General features: G+C 47.5%; 1 protein-coding gene across 1 annotated transcript; it reads right to left on the reverse strand.

Moving 5' to 3' along the window:
- Positions 1–1601: 1601 nt before the first annotated feature.
- LOC308562329 (vomeromodulin-like) lies at positions 1602–15856 on the reverse strand (the record flags this gene model as incomplete). Its single annotated transcript, XM_081148321.1, has 11 exons — positions 1602–1868; positions 3374–3453; positions 4208–4268; positions 4766–4796; positions 5099–5166; positions 5459–5581; positions 6387–6524; positions 10564–10723; positions 12170–12274; positions 12574–13087; positions 15613–15856. The coding sequence occupies 11 exons, from the start codon at positions 15854–15856 to the stop codon at positions 1845–1847; spliced, it is 1548 nt and encodes a 515-aa protein (XP_081004447.1). The 3' UTR covers positions 1602–1844.
- Between the last annotated feature and the right edge of the window lie 276 nt (positions 15857–16132).

The following is a 16132-nucleotide window of genomic DNA, read 5'->3' on the forward strand; positions in this document are numbered from 1 at the left end:
TTTTCTGGGTCGAGGCCTAAGTTGCTGTCGGCTTTGGCCAGTGCCCCCGAGGTATAGGGTCATTTGTGTGCTTTGCCATCTCTCCACGCTTGGCGACCATGGAGCTGTTTTCCTCCAACTGTAAAGCCCTCTGGTTCCTTGCCTTTCTCTGCTCACCGTCCTGCCTGCCCAGGCTACATGGGACTGGGCCATTGGTGGGAGGGACGACTTCAGGCTCCTTCCCTCGATGGCACTGGTCTTGGGCACATGAAAATTCCTTTGCTTCCAGCCACACCTTTCCGGGCCCAGAAGCTCAGAGGTGTGGCTGTGAGGTGTGGCTGTCTCACAATCACCCACCTGGACCCAGCTTTTCTCTTGGTTGTTCTGGCTGCTTTCCTTGGCCCCTTTCCTCTGGACTCAAGGTCTCCGAAATATCTCTGGGCTCTGTGGTCCCCCTTTCTTAGGGACCCCAAAACTCCTCTTCCCTTCTTCCTTCTCCCTTGTCCAGGGAACCTTTCCTGTGTGTGTAGATTTTCCGTGTGTCTTTCTACACCCGTGCTGTCAGGGCCTGGACTTGTGAAACTCATGCTCTTGGTTTATTTTCTGAGTAACCTCCCTTTTCTGTGACACTGAACACGGAATTCAGAATATTCTCTGAGGGGCCGGGGAAACAGCAACTATCAGGGAGAAAACCCTTCCTTTGAACATTTCATGCGGACCTTGTCATCTCCAGGAACCCCTCAGCAAACTCAGAACTAGTTATTTTCAGTAACTCTAAGATGCTCTAAGGCCATCTTTTGTATTTCCTCTCCGGTCCTAGAAGTAGCATTTCTCCAAGGAGTCCTGATTACTTTTACGAAGAATGGTATCAGAAACCAACATCTGGGTACTAGGTGTACTTTTTGCTAATTTGGGCTGGAAGGTGTTTTGTTTTTTAAATGGAGGTGAAATTCCCACAGCATAAAATTAACCATTGTTGAGGGAACAATTTAGTGGCATTTAGTACATTTGGAATGTTGTGCAACCACCCTCTCTATCTAGTTCCAAAACATTTCCATTACTCCAAAATAAAACCCCTTCCCCGGAAGCAGTTATTCCCACTTACCTACTCTTTGTCCTCCTGGCATCCATGACTTCGTATTACGTTTCTACACATTCAGCTATTCTGAATATTTCATATAAACTGAATTGTACAATATGTTATCTTCTGTGTATGACTTCATTCACTGAGTATAATCTTGAGACCCTGCGCACAGTTTTTATGGCTTCACCAGGCTGTTACCTGCTCTGTTCTATGTAGCGTTTGGCCTTTGGAATGTGCCTCTCGATGTGTATCCTGTGATGATGGGAGGTTGGATTCTAGCCCCCGTGTGATATTCATGTTGGGCCAATGGGCAAAAGAAAGCACTTGGAGTTGGAGAGGGGAGGGCAGAGACATGGGGACAGAGTCTTAACGGTTGTCATGATTGTCTACTAGTGCCCTAGATAAATTAATCCTAGGTTTTGTTGCCTCATCATTCATATTATTAATTTTTTTGTCCCTAGTAAGTAGTGCTTTTACTTATCATAAACATACAATGAAACTCCTATATTGTAGAAACTGAAGACAAGTGAGTCATTTTCTGCATGAAAACAAGATAATTATTAAAGAGATGATTACAAAATGCCCCAAACCCCATTCCTGATTTTCTTGCACTTGTTAAGTCAAGGTAACATTGGTGAAATTCCAAAGAATAGTTGACATGTCCAGAACACCATTCAACTTGGCTCCTTAATCACAAGGATGTCCTTGGCTCCATATTTCTTCAGAGAAGTTTCAGAGTGCTTTCATTCTCGAAAATTCTCTGGCATCATGTGTGCTGGATTTAGTTTGCTGCCTGAAGGTCTCTCTGTGGGGAGATAAAACACAACTAATTACACTCTTAATCTATAAGCTGGCTGCAGGCACCGGCTGTGCCAGCCAGTGCACCCCGTCTCCCTACCACAGCACTGGCCCTAAGGGTGGGGACGGGACAAGTCAGGCCAGTGGGAGCCCTGGAGGTTATTTCTGGGTGATTGTCATTTGAGCTATTTGAGAAAGAAATGGGTGGTGAAACTCCTGGTAGGTGGGGGACTCCACGTGGAACCAAAATAGAGCCCACCCAGAAGTGGTAGAGCCAAGAGATGGATCCTGCTGTCATCATTTGGGCCGGAACCGGGCCACTGCTGAAGCTAACAACGTCTCTGAATGCTCAGAACTGGCAACTTTATTGCTGTTGTTAAACCACTTTGTGTAGCACTTTCTGTCATTTGTAGGTGAAATACAGTTGGCATTCATCTGATCTAGTCTCTTGAATCAAGGCTGACTGACGTAGGGAGGCTAAGTGATGTGTCCAAGGCCACTCAGAGGTATGGAGTGTAGGACCCCAATGCTGAGGCAAATACTGATGTCACCAACTCTCCACTCTAGTGATTTTTAAAAAATATGTTTTTATCTATTTTAGAGAGAGAGGAATGGAGAGAGGGAGAAAGAAAGAGAGAGAGAGGGAAATGTGAATCGTCTGCATCCTGCGTGCCTCCTACCTGCCAGGGATGGAGTCTGCAAGCTGGACATGTGTGTACCCTGACCGGAAATTGAACTGGCAACCTTTTGGTGCATGGGACAGTGCTCAGCCAACTGAGCCACACAGGCCAGGGTTCCACTTTAGTAACTGATTGGCCACAGATACTGGACTTTGGGGGTTAAGTGAAAATGGAATGTACAACTTCTGAGGCTTGAGCCAACATGAAAAAGTTGGTATTTTTTTGTCGGGTCTCATTCTCATTAAGCATATATATTAAGAATGGCACATCTAAGGGTGATAGAGATTTTAAACTTGTTTACTGTCTCATATGTCTTTCCTAGTTTCACCCTCATCATTTTCCTGATGTCAAATTTAAATAAAAATCTCATTCTTTTAACCGATTTTTAGGAAGCAAGTTTTTCTTCAAATTTCCTTTGGGCATAGGTAGGTAGATGGAAAGAAGGGGGATGTTTTTGTCAGGGTAGCAGAGAATGAGAGGCTCCAGCATACTGATGGTGGCAGTGTAGACGAGTCAGGCATATGTAGTGGGTATGTTTCCAAAGAGATGATCGAGGCATATCCAGCTAAGTAGGAGCCCACATGAGGACAGTAGACAGGTTATTTGATAATAAGATCAAGAGCGTCTCAGTGTTAGGACTCGTATGGTGAATAAAGGGAATTAGGCAGTGAATCTGTCTAGGAAAGAGTTGGGAGTTGGGATGGAGCTCTTGGGGCAGCTTGGAGCTGCCCGCGATGCCAGGACCCACTGGCCCCATCCAGCCCTCTGAAGATTGACACGCAGAGCGGGCTTTGGTGCAAAAGGAAAATATTTGTATTTTTTTCTCTCTTACCGATTTAAGTAGTTCAGCCTTGGCATTGTTTAGAGGATTCGAGGTTATTCCTGGTGGAGTATTCCATAGACTGGACATTTCTGGAATAAAGAAGGAGCATTCTATGTGAGTTGAGAAAAACAAGGACAGGGCTGGGTTGTTTTATCCACAGTCACCTGGAGGGAATCTCTGGGCAGTGTATGGCTCTAGGAGAAATCACTCCCTGCCCATTCAACAGAGAGATTTGAGTAAGACATTGTGTGGGTGTGATGACTTCAGAGGGATCAGAAGAGACCCTAGAACTAACCGGAAACCTGGTAAATATTCTACGCACAAGGAATTGATACCAAGAGATATGTTGGCATGTCTGCCCTCACTATCTTAAGAAACCAGAAGAATTAGGCCTTGCTGTTTTGGTTCCCTTTGTACTACATCAAACCCCATTGGAGTTCATCATAAATATGAACAGGTGGCGTTATGCACCATCATCTCTCCATGGTTGTAAAGGCTATGACTTTAGACTGAATTTCCCAAACCCTTGTTTCATCTGTGTGACTTGTGACCCGGGTCCATCTGTCTTCCCTCTAAGCAGCACAGTGCTGTTGTATGAAGATGCCTGTGGGCTGGATTTCATCTGGGCCCGTAGAAGAAGCATTTTTGCGTTGGTTTTCATTTTTTTTTCACGTCAGGATGCTGAAGCCCCTATCTAAAAACAAAGAGGCCCTTTTGCTCCAGACCGCGGTCTGATGGTACCGAGCTCACTGCCATGACACATCCTGTGGTGTGGCTTCACACCCTTGCACACTGCTTGTGACACTGACTCCTCTAGATATTCGTGTTATTAATTCCACATACCACTGATGGTAGATATAAATTTCGTCATGACTGCAGACATCACATTGTTTAGCTCGTCCATCTGGAAGAGACGGGAGGCACATTTTTATCAGGAAATCTGCTAGTCCCCCAGCTAGTCCTCACTTCAGGGGAAGCAGTCTTGGGCGCCTCTGTACATGGATGAGGCTATGTAGGGAGGTGGATTTCACTCTCTCTCAGACCTCTAATTCTTTGGGGATTTTCAAAGACCCTTCTGTAGGTTCCAATGCTTTAGGCAGCTCCCAACAAATGTTTATTGGGTTCTTGTTATGTTCCAGACACTGCTTTAAGCACAGCTGTGAAACTATGTGCCCTCAGGACAAACACTGAATTCAGAACTGGGGAGGACTGGTGGTTGCTGAACGCTTCCTCTTTTGTGTCCTATCCAAGCTCCTCCCGGATTTGGCCCCCCTGCTGGTGCTCTAAGTACCCTCCTTCCTTTGCACTCCCCTCCTCCTCATGCCTATGATTCCATGCTGCCTACCCTTTGAACATTCTCACACGTCATAGGTAAATATTTTGAAAATTTAATCAACTTACAGAGTCAGGGGGTATCATGCTGTGTTCAAAGCTGTCAGGAAACAAAGTACAAAGAAAAATTATTTTCAAATAAAAAATGTTAACTAATTCTAAAACAGAGTTCAAGTATTAGCTCAGTTACTTATTAAAGTCTCTTATAAATTTTCAAATACAGAAAGAGCAAATTCAAGGTGAATGCAGCATGTAAGTAAAACTTTGTTCTGAGTTCCCTGTAATTATCCAAGTATTTCCCAAGGGTCTTGTCCGTGATTCTTCTCATGGGCTTTGACTAGGGTTCTTGGTATTGCTTCCTGTTTGACAGATGCCAAGAGGAGTTGCCATTACGGACAGTACCTTTCAATGTTGATGTTTGATACCAATTTGTCTTCTAAGATCTTGCATACATAGGAGACGAGTATCTTCTGCATTAATATAAAACGAACAAGTTAAAAATAATGCCTTGACCAGGCTACTCAGCTAATATGTCATATTGTGATATGACCAACAAGGTCAGAACTAGAGTGGAGACTACCTGATCTCAGGAGACAACCTGTTTATCTCCCCTGGCGGCCCAGCCCACCGGCCTGGTTGATCCCCCTTGTCTTAGGGTTACCCAGGCACTTGGCCCCCACTGAACACTTTTCCCCCCCTGTAACCTCTACTCCTAGTTCCTCCTCGCAACTGAATCCTGACTTCTTATTACTCAGCGCTCACCGTTTGCCCTTTGGCGAAGCTCTCATCATACTTATTCACGCCGACCCAGTAGGTGGCTTGGACTTTGTTGTCTGGCAGGCTGGAGTAGAGCACTTTGGCGATATACGCACTGAGGTCATTCATCTGTCACGAGGAAGTCGTCATTTAGAGTGTGGAGAGGGGAGGAAGGAGGGCTGTAGAATGCTGCATTGTGAAACACCCATGCTTCATTCCATTCGCTTACTCAAATATGTGTTGATCCTGCCGTATGAGTTAGTCACCTAGCTGGGTGTTGACCTGTCGGATGTAACCACACAGGCAGAGTCTAATTCCAGATCTTGCCTTTTATATCATTTTCTTTCTTGGAAGGACACTGATACATATAACACGTAAAATGTTACTTTTCTATTACTTCTCATTCAGTTTAAAGCCCGTTTTGTTCTGTGCTCTAGTGGCAGACTGTGCTGTACTTGATTGTTTTGGGAGACTTTGTTAAGAATACGTTGTGCATTGCTTGAAGCAGAGCCTGGCACCTGGACAGTACTCGGTGATTATTACGTTGTCGTAACTACTGACTGCGTGTAGACAAACCCACTCCCTTGCTCAGGCTGTGACTGTTGGTAAGTTGCTTCTCTCATGCTGGTCATCTGCCACATGAGAGTAAGAACCCCCACTTCCCAGACCTGTTGTGAGGGCGAAATGCCATTATGTAAAGACAATGGGCACACAGAAGGCAGTCAGAAAGCATTTGTCCAGTGCCCTTGCTCTCTGCTTTCCCTGAAGTAAACATGGATTTACTTACACAATCACAGGGGAAAATATGTAACCCACTTCCTCATATTTGTCTCTCAAAGAATGTTCCAGAACCCATTTTTACTTTCACACACTTAGAGGTTGATAGGCTAGCAAAGAGGAGAGTGATCCCAGGGGCCATGTGGAAGAAGCTTACCTGGATGGAGCTCTCTTTGGCACTGAGAGTGATGATTTCCCTGAGCATTGTGCTAGACATAGTTACGGAGATGTTGGCATTGTTAGGATCTGGAGGAAGGGGACTTCTAGGCAGAAGGACTTTTCCATTAAAGGAGGCCTAGAGAGAGAAAAACAGAACATCATCGTGTCATCATATGACACGAACATGAATTTCAGTGCCTCTGGAGGCCCAGCTGAGAGGTTGAGGACTGAGGTGGCTCCAGGTGAGCACTGCAGTGGATGAGCATGAAGACGAACAGCAGACCTCCCAGCCTCTGTGTTGAGGGGCTGTGGGGAGTGGTAGGGCTTGTGGAGACTGGAGAGCAGGATGTCCCTGTAAAGGAGGAAGCACTGCCTTTTGTCAGCTGGTTAGCCCTGATACAGGGTCAGGCCCCAGACCTCTGATTTTCCAACAGAAGCCACACATCCTCATTTTTTCACGTAAATCCCCCCATTTAAGTTGCTTCAAGTAATGTGTGTGTGTATATGTATGCTTTCATACATAACTCATAGTTTCTACCTTTTTTTGTTTTTGTTTTGTTAATCCTCACTGGAGGATACTTCTTCCATTGATTTTTAGAGAGAGTGGAAGGGAGGGAGGGAGAGAGAGAAACAGAGAGGGGGAGAGAAACATTGATGTAAGAGGGACACATCTGTTGGTTGCCTCCCACATGTACCCCGGCCAGGACTGGGGATAGAACCTGCAACCCAGGTATATGCCCTTTGACCAGGAATTGAACCTTTGACCCTTTGGTGAGTGGGCCAATGCTTTAACCACTGAGCAACACTAGCCAGGGCAGTTCCTACTTGTTTTCACATATTCTTCCAACCTGAAAGGACCTCCTTGTCAAGCTCAAGACCCATCTTGTCTATGAAACCTTTTAATAGATATTCTGGCCTCCATTGAATAATTGCATTTCATAGGCATATTCTCCTCTGCTTATAAAATTCAAACTCCACATGGCAGGAAATTTGAAAAGTTCAGAGAAGTATGAAGAAGGGAAAAAGGATTGTGGGTGACATTACTGGTATTTCTCCTTTTTTTTTTGGGTCATAACTAGTATCATTTTAATTTTATTTAAAAAAATTAACAGTACCTTCATAAGCATTTCTGTATATCATTACAATTTTTGAAAAATTTCTAATGATTTCAGTCCTGGCCAGTGTGGTTCAGCGGTTAGAGCATTGGCCCACTCACCAAAGGATTACGGGTTTGATTCCCGGTCAAGGGCATGTATTTGGGTTGTAGGTTGATCCCCAGTCCCAGTCGGGGTGCATGTGGGAGGCAATCTCTCACATCAATGTTTCTAACCCCCCGACTCTCTCTAAAAATCAATGGAAAAAATACCCTCAGGTGAGGATTAACAACAACAACAATTTCTAATGATCTCTTATTTGGCCCAACTATTTCCTTTTTGTTCCTTTCTAGGTTTTTCTGCTTTTCTCATTGTCAATATTTCTATTTCTTTGTCCTTAAATATATATGCACTTAGGATGTTTGTACAGATGGATTCCCAGAAGTGGAATTAAGTGGGTCAAAAACACCTTGCCTAAATTTCGCATCCCCAGGCGATGGAGATGGTGGGTGGAGCGAGTTGGCCCTTTTTGTTTTCTTGTGTATTTTCCATTGAGTGTCTAGACCTGTGCTTGCCACATCCTGCTGGTCAAAAATGGTTGCCATTGTTGGGATGCCTGCCAGGCATTGTACATTGGACCTCAATGGAAGCGAAAACATGGCTGACCCCCAAGGCAGATGCTCAGGGGTTGCGGGAGAAGCCCAGGAGATTCACCCCATGGTCAAGGTCTGAGAGGGGATGAAGGCTGGTTTGTCATGCCATTGGAGCATATTTTGTGAGGTCAAAGATGTTTCCAGCTTCCCTGCGGAATTTATCCTAGTAAGAAAGAGCACTTACACAGTAGAAGATGGAAAGACCTCTTTCAGACAGCTGGAGGCTTTTAACTTCGTAGTTGAACAAGCCAGACGTAGCTGCAGGAGAGAGGAAAGAGAAAACATAGAGGGACCCGGCAGCTCCCCGACAGGTGTTGTGCCTTGGGTTGTCTGCCTGGCTCTGCCCTCCAGATGGGGGGGCCAGTGTGACACCTTCCTTTTCCTCGATCCCAGGCAAAAAGCTGGTGCCACACTGGCTTCTTTACATGAGTCCAGGAGGAAGCTGCAGGGAGGAAGGCGCTGTGAGAATGCAGCCCGGCCCCGATGTGCCAAAACCTCCAGGGGAGGGAAAGTCTTGCTGCCCAGTTCCCAGATTTTGTCTACTTTGCGACATGACAGATGTCACCAATTTCCTGCTTAGGCTGTCTTGATGGCAGCCACCTCACAAAGTCCTGTCATCCCACACCTTGGATATATATGGAGACATTGGAGGGAATTTCTGCCTCTCAGCCTCCCTGGGGTGAGGGCCTGGGCCTGCTCCTTGCTCAGGCTCCATGCACATTTGTACTTTGCAGACCATCTTGGGCCTGGGGAGATCCTACTGAAACTCCTACAGGGCATTTTGTCCCGTTTATGGCCTGGATAGTGAGTCTCAGTAATTTGGAGAAGCAGGTAAGCTGCCACATTTCATGTGCTGAGGAGTTGGTTGGGTGCTTGGAGGTACTCAGGGTGCAGCTCAGCCCCTCCTCTTGTGTCTGTCACCCAACAGGATTCCTAAGGATGTGTGGGCATCTCCCTGCATTGAGCTGGGCGGCTCCAGGGAAGTGAGGTGTTTGTACTCACAGTTCTTGCATTCGGTGAAATCACTGAGATCAATGTCACATGATTTGGATTCTTTCATCTGTGAATTAACCACCAGTTAGCTTTGCAGAGGAAATGCAGCAGGCCGCCCGTCTCCTCACCCTGCTTCCTCTTCCCCTTTTCCCCTGCCCTCCTTCCCTTCTCTCTCTTCTATTTCCTGGGCTTCTTTTTGGCAGAACTCATCCTGTCCCTCCCCAGCCTGGGGCATTGTCCTATCCTGCTGCTGAGGTCTTTTGTGCCAGAGGGCATGTTGCATCCCTTAGCCCCTGGACCCCTGAAGGCCAATGTGTCCTTCCCTCTTGTCTCCCAGCATCAGGCCATATCTGAGGAAAGGGCTTCTTCCTGCCTTCCCCCCAGCGACATAGTCTTTTTCGGTGGTGCCCTCCTCTTTCCTCTGACTTACTTCCTCTTTCATGCTAACTGTCAGCAGTTGAGGAATGATGTCATCCAAGGGCAGAGGGAGAGGGAGAGGCAAAGTATCTGTGACCCTGGGAAAGATACATGTGGAGAGCTGTGTGATTTTGCATTTCTGGATTTTGCCCAACATTGGAGATACCCCATCCATTGATGATACAGCTGCAGTGATGTCCTGCTGCTTAAAATTTACAACCCCTTGAGCCCTTTCATCTTCAGTTAGAGTCATGAAGGGAGATGCAAGGATACCTGGGAAAATTACCAAAGCCAGACATCTGACCCAGCGTCCCACATGGAGGAGTTTATCCTTCAAACAGTGTGCACTTTGGTGAGCAGATGTGTGTGGGGCCTTAGTAATTGGAGTTGGGCACAAAGTTAATAATTGGAAAAAAACACTATTCTTTGATAAGGGACTGGTTAAGTAAATTATAGTGCATGTTCATAATGGAGTTCTAGGTAGATTTAACATAAGAAGAAGCTATTTTCTGATGCAACTAATTTCAGACACAGTTTTTGACGTGAAACAATTGGAGTGAAAAGGCGTCTATACTGTCTGCCCATTTCAGTGTGTGTGTGTTCATGCATATTTGCTGGCAATGCAAATAATATCTCTGAAAGGCAGCAAAAGGGACTGGATTCATGGGTTACTTCTAGGGAGTATATAGCCAGCTGGTGTACATGGGTGGGCAGGAGACTTCAATGTATGGCTTTCTGTATCTTTTGAATTTTGATCTAGGTGAATGCATTGCTATGCCAAAAACAAGAACAAAATTCAAAAGTGTGCTTAGTAGGTAGAAGCAGGCCAAGTGAGGGAAGGTTGTTCTCAAACATAATGGGCTGTTCTTAAGCAGAGACCCCTCTCTGGGCTCTGTTTATTGATCATTGAAACCACTAGGTTGGCTGAGCTAATCTGTGAGGGTCCCCCCCCGTGTACCAGTGGGGACATTCTGGCACACAGGCCCATTGACCCAGAAAGTGAGAAAAATGGTCTCACGTACGTCTTCACCAACTGAAGGTACACTTTCTTGGCCTTGATGTCTTTGTCCTGGACTTTGAGGCTGACGCATTGGGTGTCGTTTGTGGAAATATCAATTTTCAGAGTCACATCCGCACTCACTTGAAATCCCAGTAGGGTGATTACAGGTCCTGCTAGGCTGTGGAGAGCAAGATACAGGTGAAACCAGACCTGGCTGCAAGATGTTGCTCAGCCAAGGTGATAGGCTGTTTTGGAGTCAGCCTCATGATTTGTCCAGGTTATTGGAGAGAGGGAAAGTTTGGTGCTTTCCAATGAGCATGGCCCAAGGTTGACCATGCCCTGTACACAGGATTCAGAGGCTGGTTCATGGCAGGCATTCCATAGACCTTGTCAAGTCCCTGTGGTGACCAAACTTCAGGGAGTCTTTTTTTTTGCTGGAGGCACCAGGCTACCTTGTAACTAGACACCCATTACAGGTTCACTTTTGTGCCCAGCACCCCAGCTGTCTGTTGTGTGGGTGACAGCATAAGAAAACCCCCCATTTACCAGAGCCTGGCCATATTAACGTCAGATGTTCTGGAGAAGATGAGTGGCTCTTCCTACCAGTGCTAATGGGCTCTGGAGGCAGGATGCTGGATTCAAATGCTGTCACTGCCATATTTCAGCTGTGTGACTTTGAGCCAGGTTTATAACCAGGTTACTGGTCTCAATTGGTTTTCTTTTCTTTTTTTTTCTTTTTTATTATTATTTTTTAAAAATTTATTTTTGTTTAAAATATTACAGATGTCCCTTTTTCTCCCCAATGACCCGTTCCACCCCGTCCCTCAACTGGTTTTCTAAACTTGAGACAGGACTGCTTTCTTGATGAGGTTGTCAGGAGGCTTCCAGAAGTGAGTGTGCCTCAGTTAAGTGCCTGGGTGGAGCTCAGTCAGTGAGAGGTATCAATGCTGTATGTGTTAGTCCAAGAAGTCCTCTGTCCCCAGTGTGGGTTCCTCCCCCTCTCACATCTTCCTGTGCGTCCTGGGCCTATAATCTGAACCTGTTCCTCCCCCACATGTTGACTGTCAGCGAGGACAGGGACCACTTTTAGTCTTCCCTCTGTGCCCAGCATGGCATCTGGTACAGAGGAGCGTTTATTAGCTACCTGTTGGGTGGATGGATGAACGTGTTTGTGCGTGCATGTTTAAAGTGGTAGCTTCCTGAGTGCTATTCAACATCTCTGTCTCCCCGAACTGCCTGGAATGGACAGTGTTTGTAAGAGTGGGCTGCTTCTCTTTGGAGAGTGCAGATTATTTGGAAGGTACATGTCCCATACTACCAGTGCAGTCAGTACCAGATACACTCTGCCTTTTCTCTCTGTTGGCCATCCGTATAAATGAGCATATTTGACAAGGAATCTGGGTTTCTGGCTTTGTTTACTCTGTTTGAGGATGGGGCTCCATGGGGTCATTGTCCCGCCTTGGTCCTCTGGGCTTGAGTAGAGGGGCAGCTGAGCCTGGTGCCGAATTTGCCCCATCCTCAGACATCGTGCCTTACTCTGTGTTGTCCGTGCCTGGCCCTTGGACACTGGATATGAAGGGGCTGGTCTAGGGCACCTAGTTGACTGATTTGGAGACAGGCTCACCCTTTTCCACCTATGGAGACCTTAGTCGAGGCTTGGGCGAGGATCTCATCATCGTCTGTCATGGTCAACATCATGTCCTCCACAGTTGCTTTTTGAACCTCTAATCTGCAAAGTGACAGCATCAGGGTCAGTGCTGGCTCAATTAATCAGCCTGAGCAGCAGGAGAAATGCCATTGAAGCAGCCAGTTAACAACCTCCCAAAGCTTCTGTTCCCCGGACTCCCCAGGGAGCCTGCCCAGCTCCCTAAGCTCAGGAAATCCTTTCCTCTTTCCCCAAAGGGCACACTTTTAGCACAGAGCTGGAATATTGCTTTTGAAAACATGGTTGTCCCTTTTCCATGAACTTTAGTATCCCGAAACACCACTTTTCTCTGTGCCATACCTTCGGGCCGAGGAAACACTTACCCTATCAAGAGATCTTTCACGTTAAGATTTCCCAGCAGGCCCGAGAGCGCATCATTGAGGCCACCTGGCACCACACTCTTCAGTACATTGTTGGCCGGTTCTGTGAGCTCGCCGACCGTGCTGAGCACACCACTTAGGGGGCGATTTGAGAGAGGGGTTAAGTCAGAGTCAGCTTTTTTCCCAGGATCCGTCTCTAGAGTGTTGGGTAGTAGGCTGCCCAGGGCCCCTTGGGCCAAGGGTAACAGGCTACTGACAGCACCAGTGGCTTTTGAGAGCGATGGCAATGGCAGTGGCAGCTTTGAGGACTTGCTGTTGCTCCCCTTGGCCAGGACACCACTAAGGCCACTACTAAGGCCACTGTCACCGAGGATATTGAGGGCGGAAGAGAGGTCTAACAGAGACAGCAGGTCCAAGTTGGACACTGTTTCTAACACAGTCCCAAGCACGCCAGCCAGATCCAATTCCTCACACATCAGCATCTTCTCAATCTTTGGGGGCAGGGTGGCGTTCAGATCTGAAAATGGTGAAGAGACACATTCCTCCATCAGCTGCCCAGCTGGTTCAGCCAGAGGAACCTTCCCAGCTGGAGAGCCAGCACCGACGAATTGTGGGGCCCGTAGGCACTGTATATCCTGCCTCCAGACACATCAATCCCTGCTTCTGCTCACCCTGAGGCTAGCCTGGAGACAGAGAAATAAACTAGTGCCTTGCTAAGAGGTAATATTCATTAGCACCTCCCTGAGGCTAGCCTGGTTTGGGTATGTTACTCCGAAGTGACTTAGGGAATGAGCCCAGTAGCCTGGAAGTGAATATAACTAGGATCTGCCCCTTGAAATCCAAGTGTCCTGAGGCAGGGTCTTCTCTCTCCTGAGCCCCTGTCTCTGCAGCTGCCCATGGGTGCCTGAGAGAACCTACCGTGTGGGCCACTGGGTGCAGGAGGAAGTGAGTGATTGCCATTTGAAGTGCTGAGGAGGGCAGGAGGCAGCTGAGGGGAGAGCTGGTGGAGCTGGGAGCTCTGGAGTTTCTGTGCTCCATCTGGGTGAGCCTGTGCAAGTCCCTTCCCTTCTGTAGGCCTCCCTTTCCCTTGGGGGTCATGAGAGGTCCTGCCACCTTTGACTAGCTGCCTCTACTAGTCGTCCTGCGGCAGCTCTCACCCCCCGCAGCACTGTTGTCATCAGGGTGGAGGAGGCGCTAACCATGGGTTTGCCTCCACACTGGAGAGAAGCAAGTGAAGGAGGACTGGGATCTCAGAAGATGGTGGGAAGGAAAGGAGGGTCAAGACCAAGTAGCAGAGCTGTGACGTCACAAGGGCCTTTCCTATCATGATGCTCTTGATGGCTGGAGGAAGGAACTCAGAAGGGCTGTCACATCTGGATGACTGTCAACCTTGGCTGCCTAGCATGCAGGTGAATTGGACTGAGGGACAAGATTCTTGGCCCAGTAGAGTAGCAGGAGAAAGAAGCCGGCTAGTACCAGCCCCTGCAAAGCTTCTAGGCCGTGGCTTTGGAGCCTTGCTGCTCTTCCCATGCCCAGGGCTCTGCAGTTGGAGGGCCTTTGCCTGTGTGGAGTGATGTGGATGCACCTCCATCCGGTGTATGCCCTAGAGAACCTCTTGCACGTGTGCACCTCAAGACCTGCACAAGAGCGTTTTGGCCAGCATTGCTCAGAGCAGCACACCGTTGGACAAAACACAGTTGATGTGTAAACTGTGGAGAATTTATCAGGAAGACTATGTCAGGGAAGTTGAATGGGCAAATATTTCTCATCAGAACATGGATGAATCACCTCAGAGACGTAAGTATGAGAGACAATGCAAGCAGGCCGCCTTTGGGGAAACTTGATGACGTTTAGTGCAAATTTTTAGATTGAGAAGGAGTAGCGTGTGTTGTAAAATATAAAGAATGGGGTGGGAAACGTTTTCAGGCCCAGGGCCCCTTCTGGAGGGGAGGGAGAGATGAGGGAAGGATGTGCAGCCCAGTAGGAGTCCTGGGCCTTCAGCACTGATTTTATTCCTAATGTAGATGTTGGGTACAAAGGTGTTTGCTGTGTATGTCTTGGTTGTTGTATGTTTGACAGTGAAGTTCGCCACCGCTACCACCACCACCACCACCACCAAATACTGCTTGATGGGTACACAGCTGTCCTTTGTACCACTGTCTGACCTTTTCTGTATATTTGGAGTATTTTGTAATAAGGCAGGATGGTCAGAAGAGCGGAGCACATGTTCCTAGAGGTAAAGCTGTGGTGGGTGAGCTGTGATCAGTAGGCAGGTGCCGAGTTTCTCCCTGTCCCCCTGTCCTGTCACACTGGGAGGCTGCCCCAGGCATGATGCGGGGCCGATAGGACATGGCCAATGTCGCCATGAGGACATTCCTGCTGGCCCGTGTTTGATGATGAGCCCTGTTCTCTGTCCTGCAATCCCTGACTCCTCTGCCTTTGGGCCCTGGGGGACTGCAGGAGGATGAAAGTCCACATCTCCTTGAGCAGGAAGCTGAGGCCCAGGGAGTGGGCGATAGAGGAGCTTGGGGAGCAGGAATCTGGTCAGTCAGGGGGTTTGCAGCTGGACCAAGATTTCTTATTTTCTGGCTCTTGGTCAAGCAGATTGATGCTTTAAGCACCCATAGGTGCCTGGGCTGAGCTCTGGTGCCCAGCATTGAGAAGCTGTGAGACCTCCTAGCAGTGTTCAGGTGCTAAGAGACATATAAAAGGCAGGCTTTTATATGGAGCGGTTGCTGGATTCAAGAGCTCCCTTCTCCAAGCTTGCTTTGCCATGTCCTACCCAATGTGGGGACTGTGGACAAGCAGCCTCAGCATCATCTTGATCCTATTAGAAAACCAGTACAACTGTGGTTCTGCTACAGCAGAATGCCTGGGAACAGGCCTCAGGCAGATGCTTTGCTAATAAGCTTCTGAGGTGATTCTGATACCTCCTCCTCTTTGAGAACCACTTGTTAAAAAGGTTTAAGTAGTGTTGGAAATGAGAAGCGCACGTGAGGTGGTGAAAGTCAAAGGTGTGTACGTGAAATGGTTCTTACTTACAGTCATCGAGTTTGCTGCTAGACAGGAAGTACTTGGCCACTGGGGAACAGCTAGGATTTGTAGTCCCAGGTAGATTTTTTATGGATGCAGAGCCTTGTGGAGGTGGGGGATATCTGCGAAACTGTACAGGTTGTAGAAGGGGTTGTTTGACAGGTAGTTTTCCCAGCAGTGAAGGTGGGGTCAGCAGGTCAAGTGCTTCTACTTGGACAGTCAGTGTGATGGCCAGAGCCCAGAGGGTTAGCATCTTGGTGGCTGATATCTGCAAAGGAGGACTTTGTTAGACACCACATTCCCAGTGGACAGTAGGGCTGCCAGTACGTTTGCACATACAAGATCTTAACACCTATAGAAGGGTGCCATGCACATTGCAGATATCCTAGCATGAATAGTGTATTCAAGGGGCCTGTTCCAGCACATGGCAGTCACTATCTCGATAAGGGCCTCTTTTCACTTCTATTTCACCTTTGCATCAAGGTGTCCATGGGCTGGTGGCAACCTTTGAGTACAGGCCTCGCCCTTC

The sequence above is a fragment of the Miniopterus schreibersii genome (assembly GCF_964146895.1).
Source record: "Miniopterus schreibersii genome assembly, chromosome: 10".
NCBI classification, from domain to species: Eukaryota; Metazoa; Chordata; class Mammalia; order Chiroptera; family Miniopteridae; genus Miniopterus; species Miniopterus schreibersii.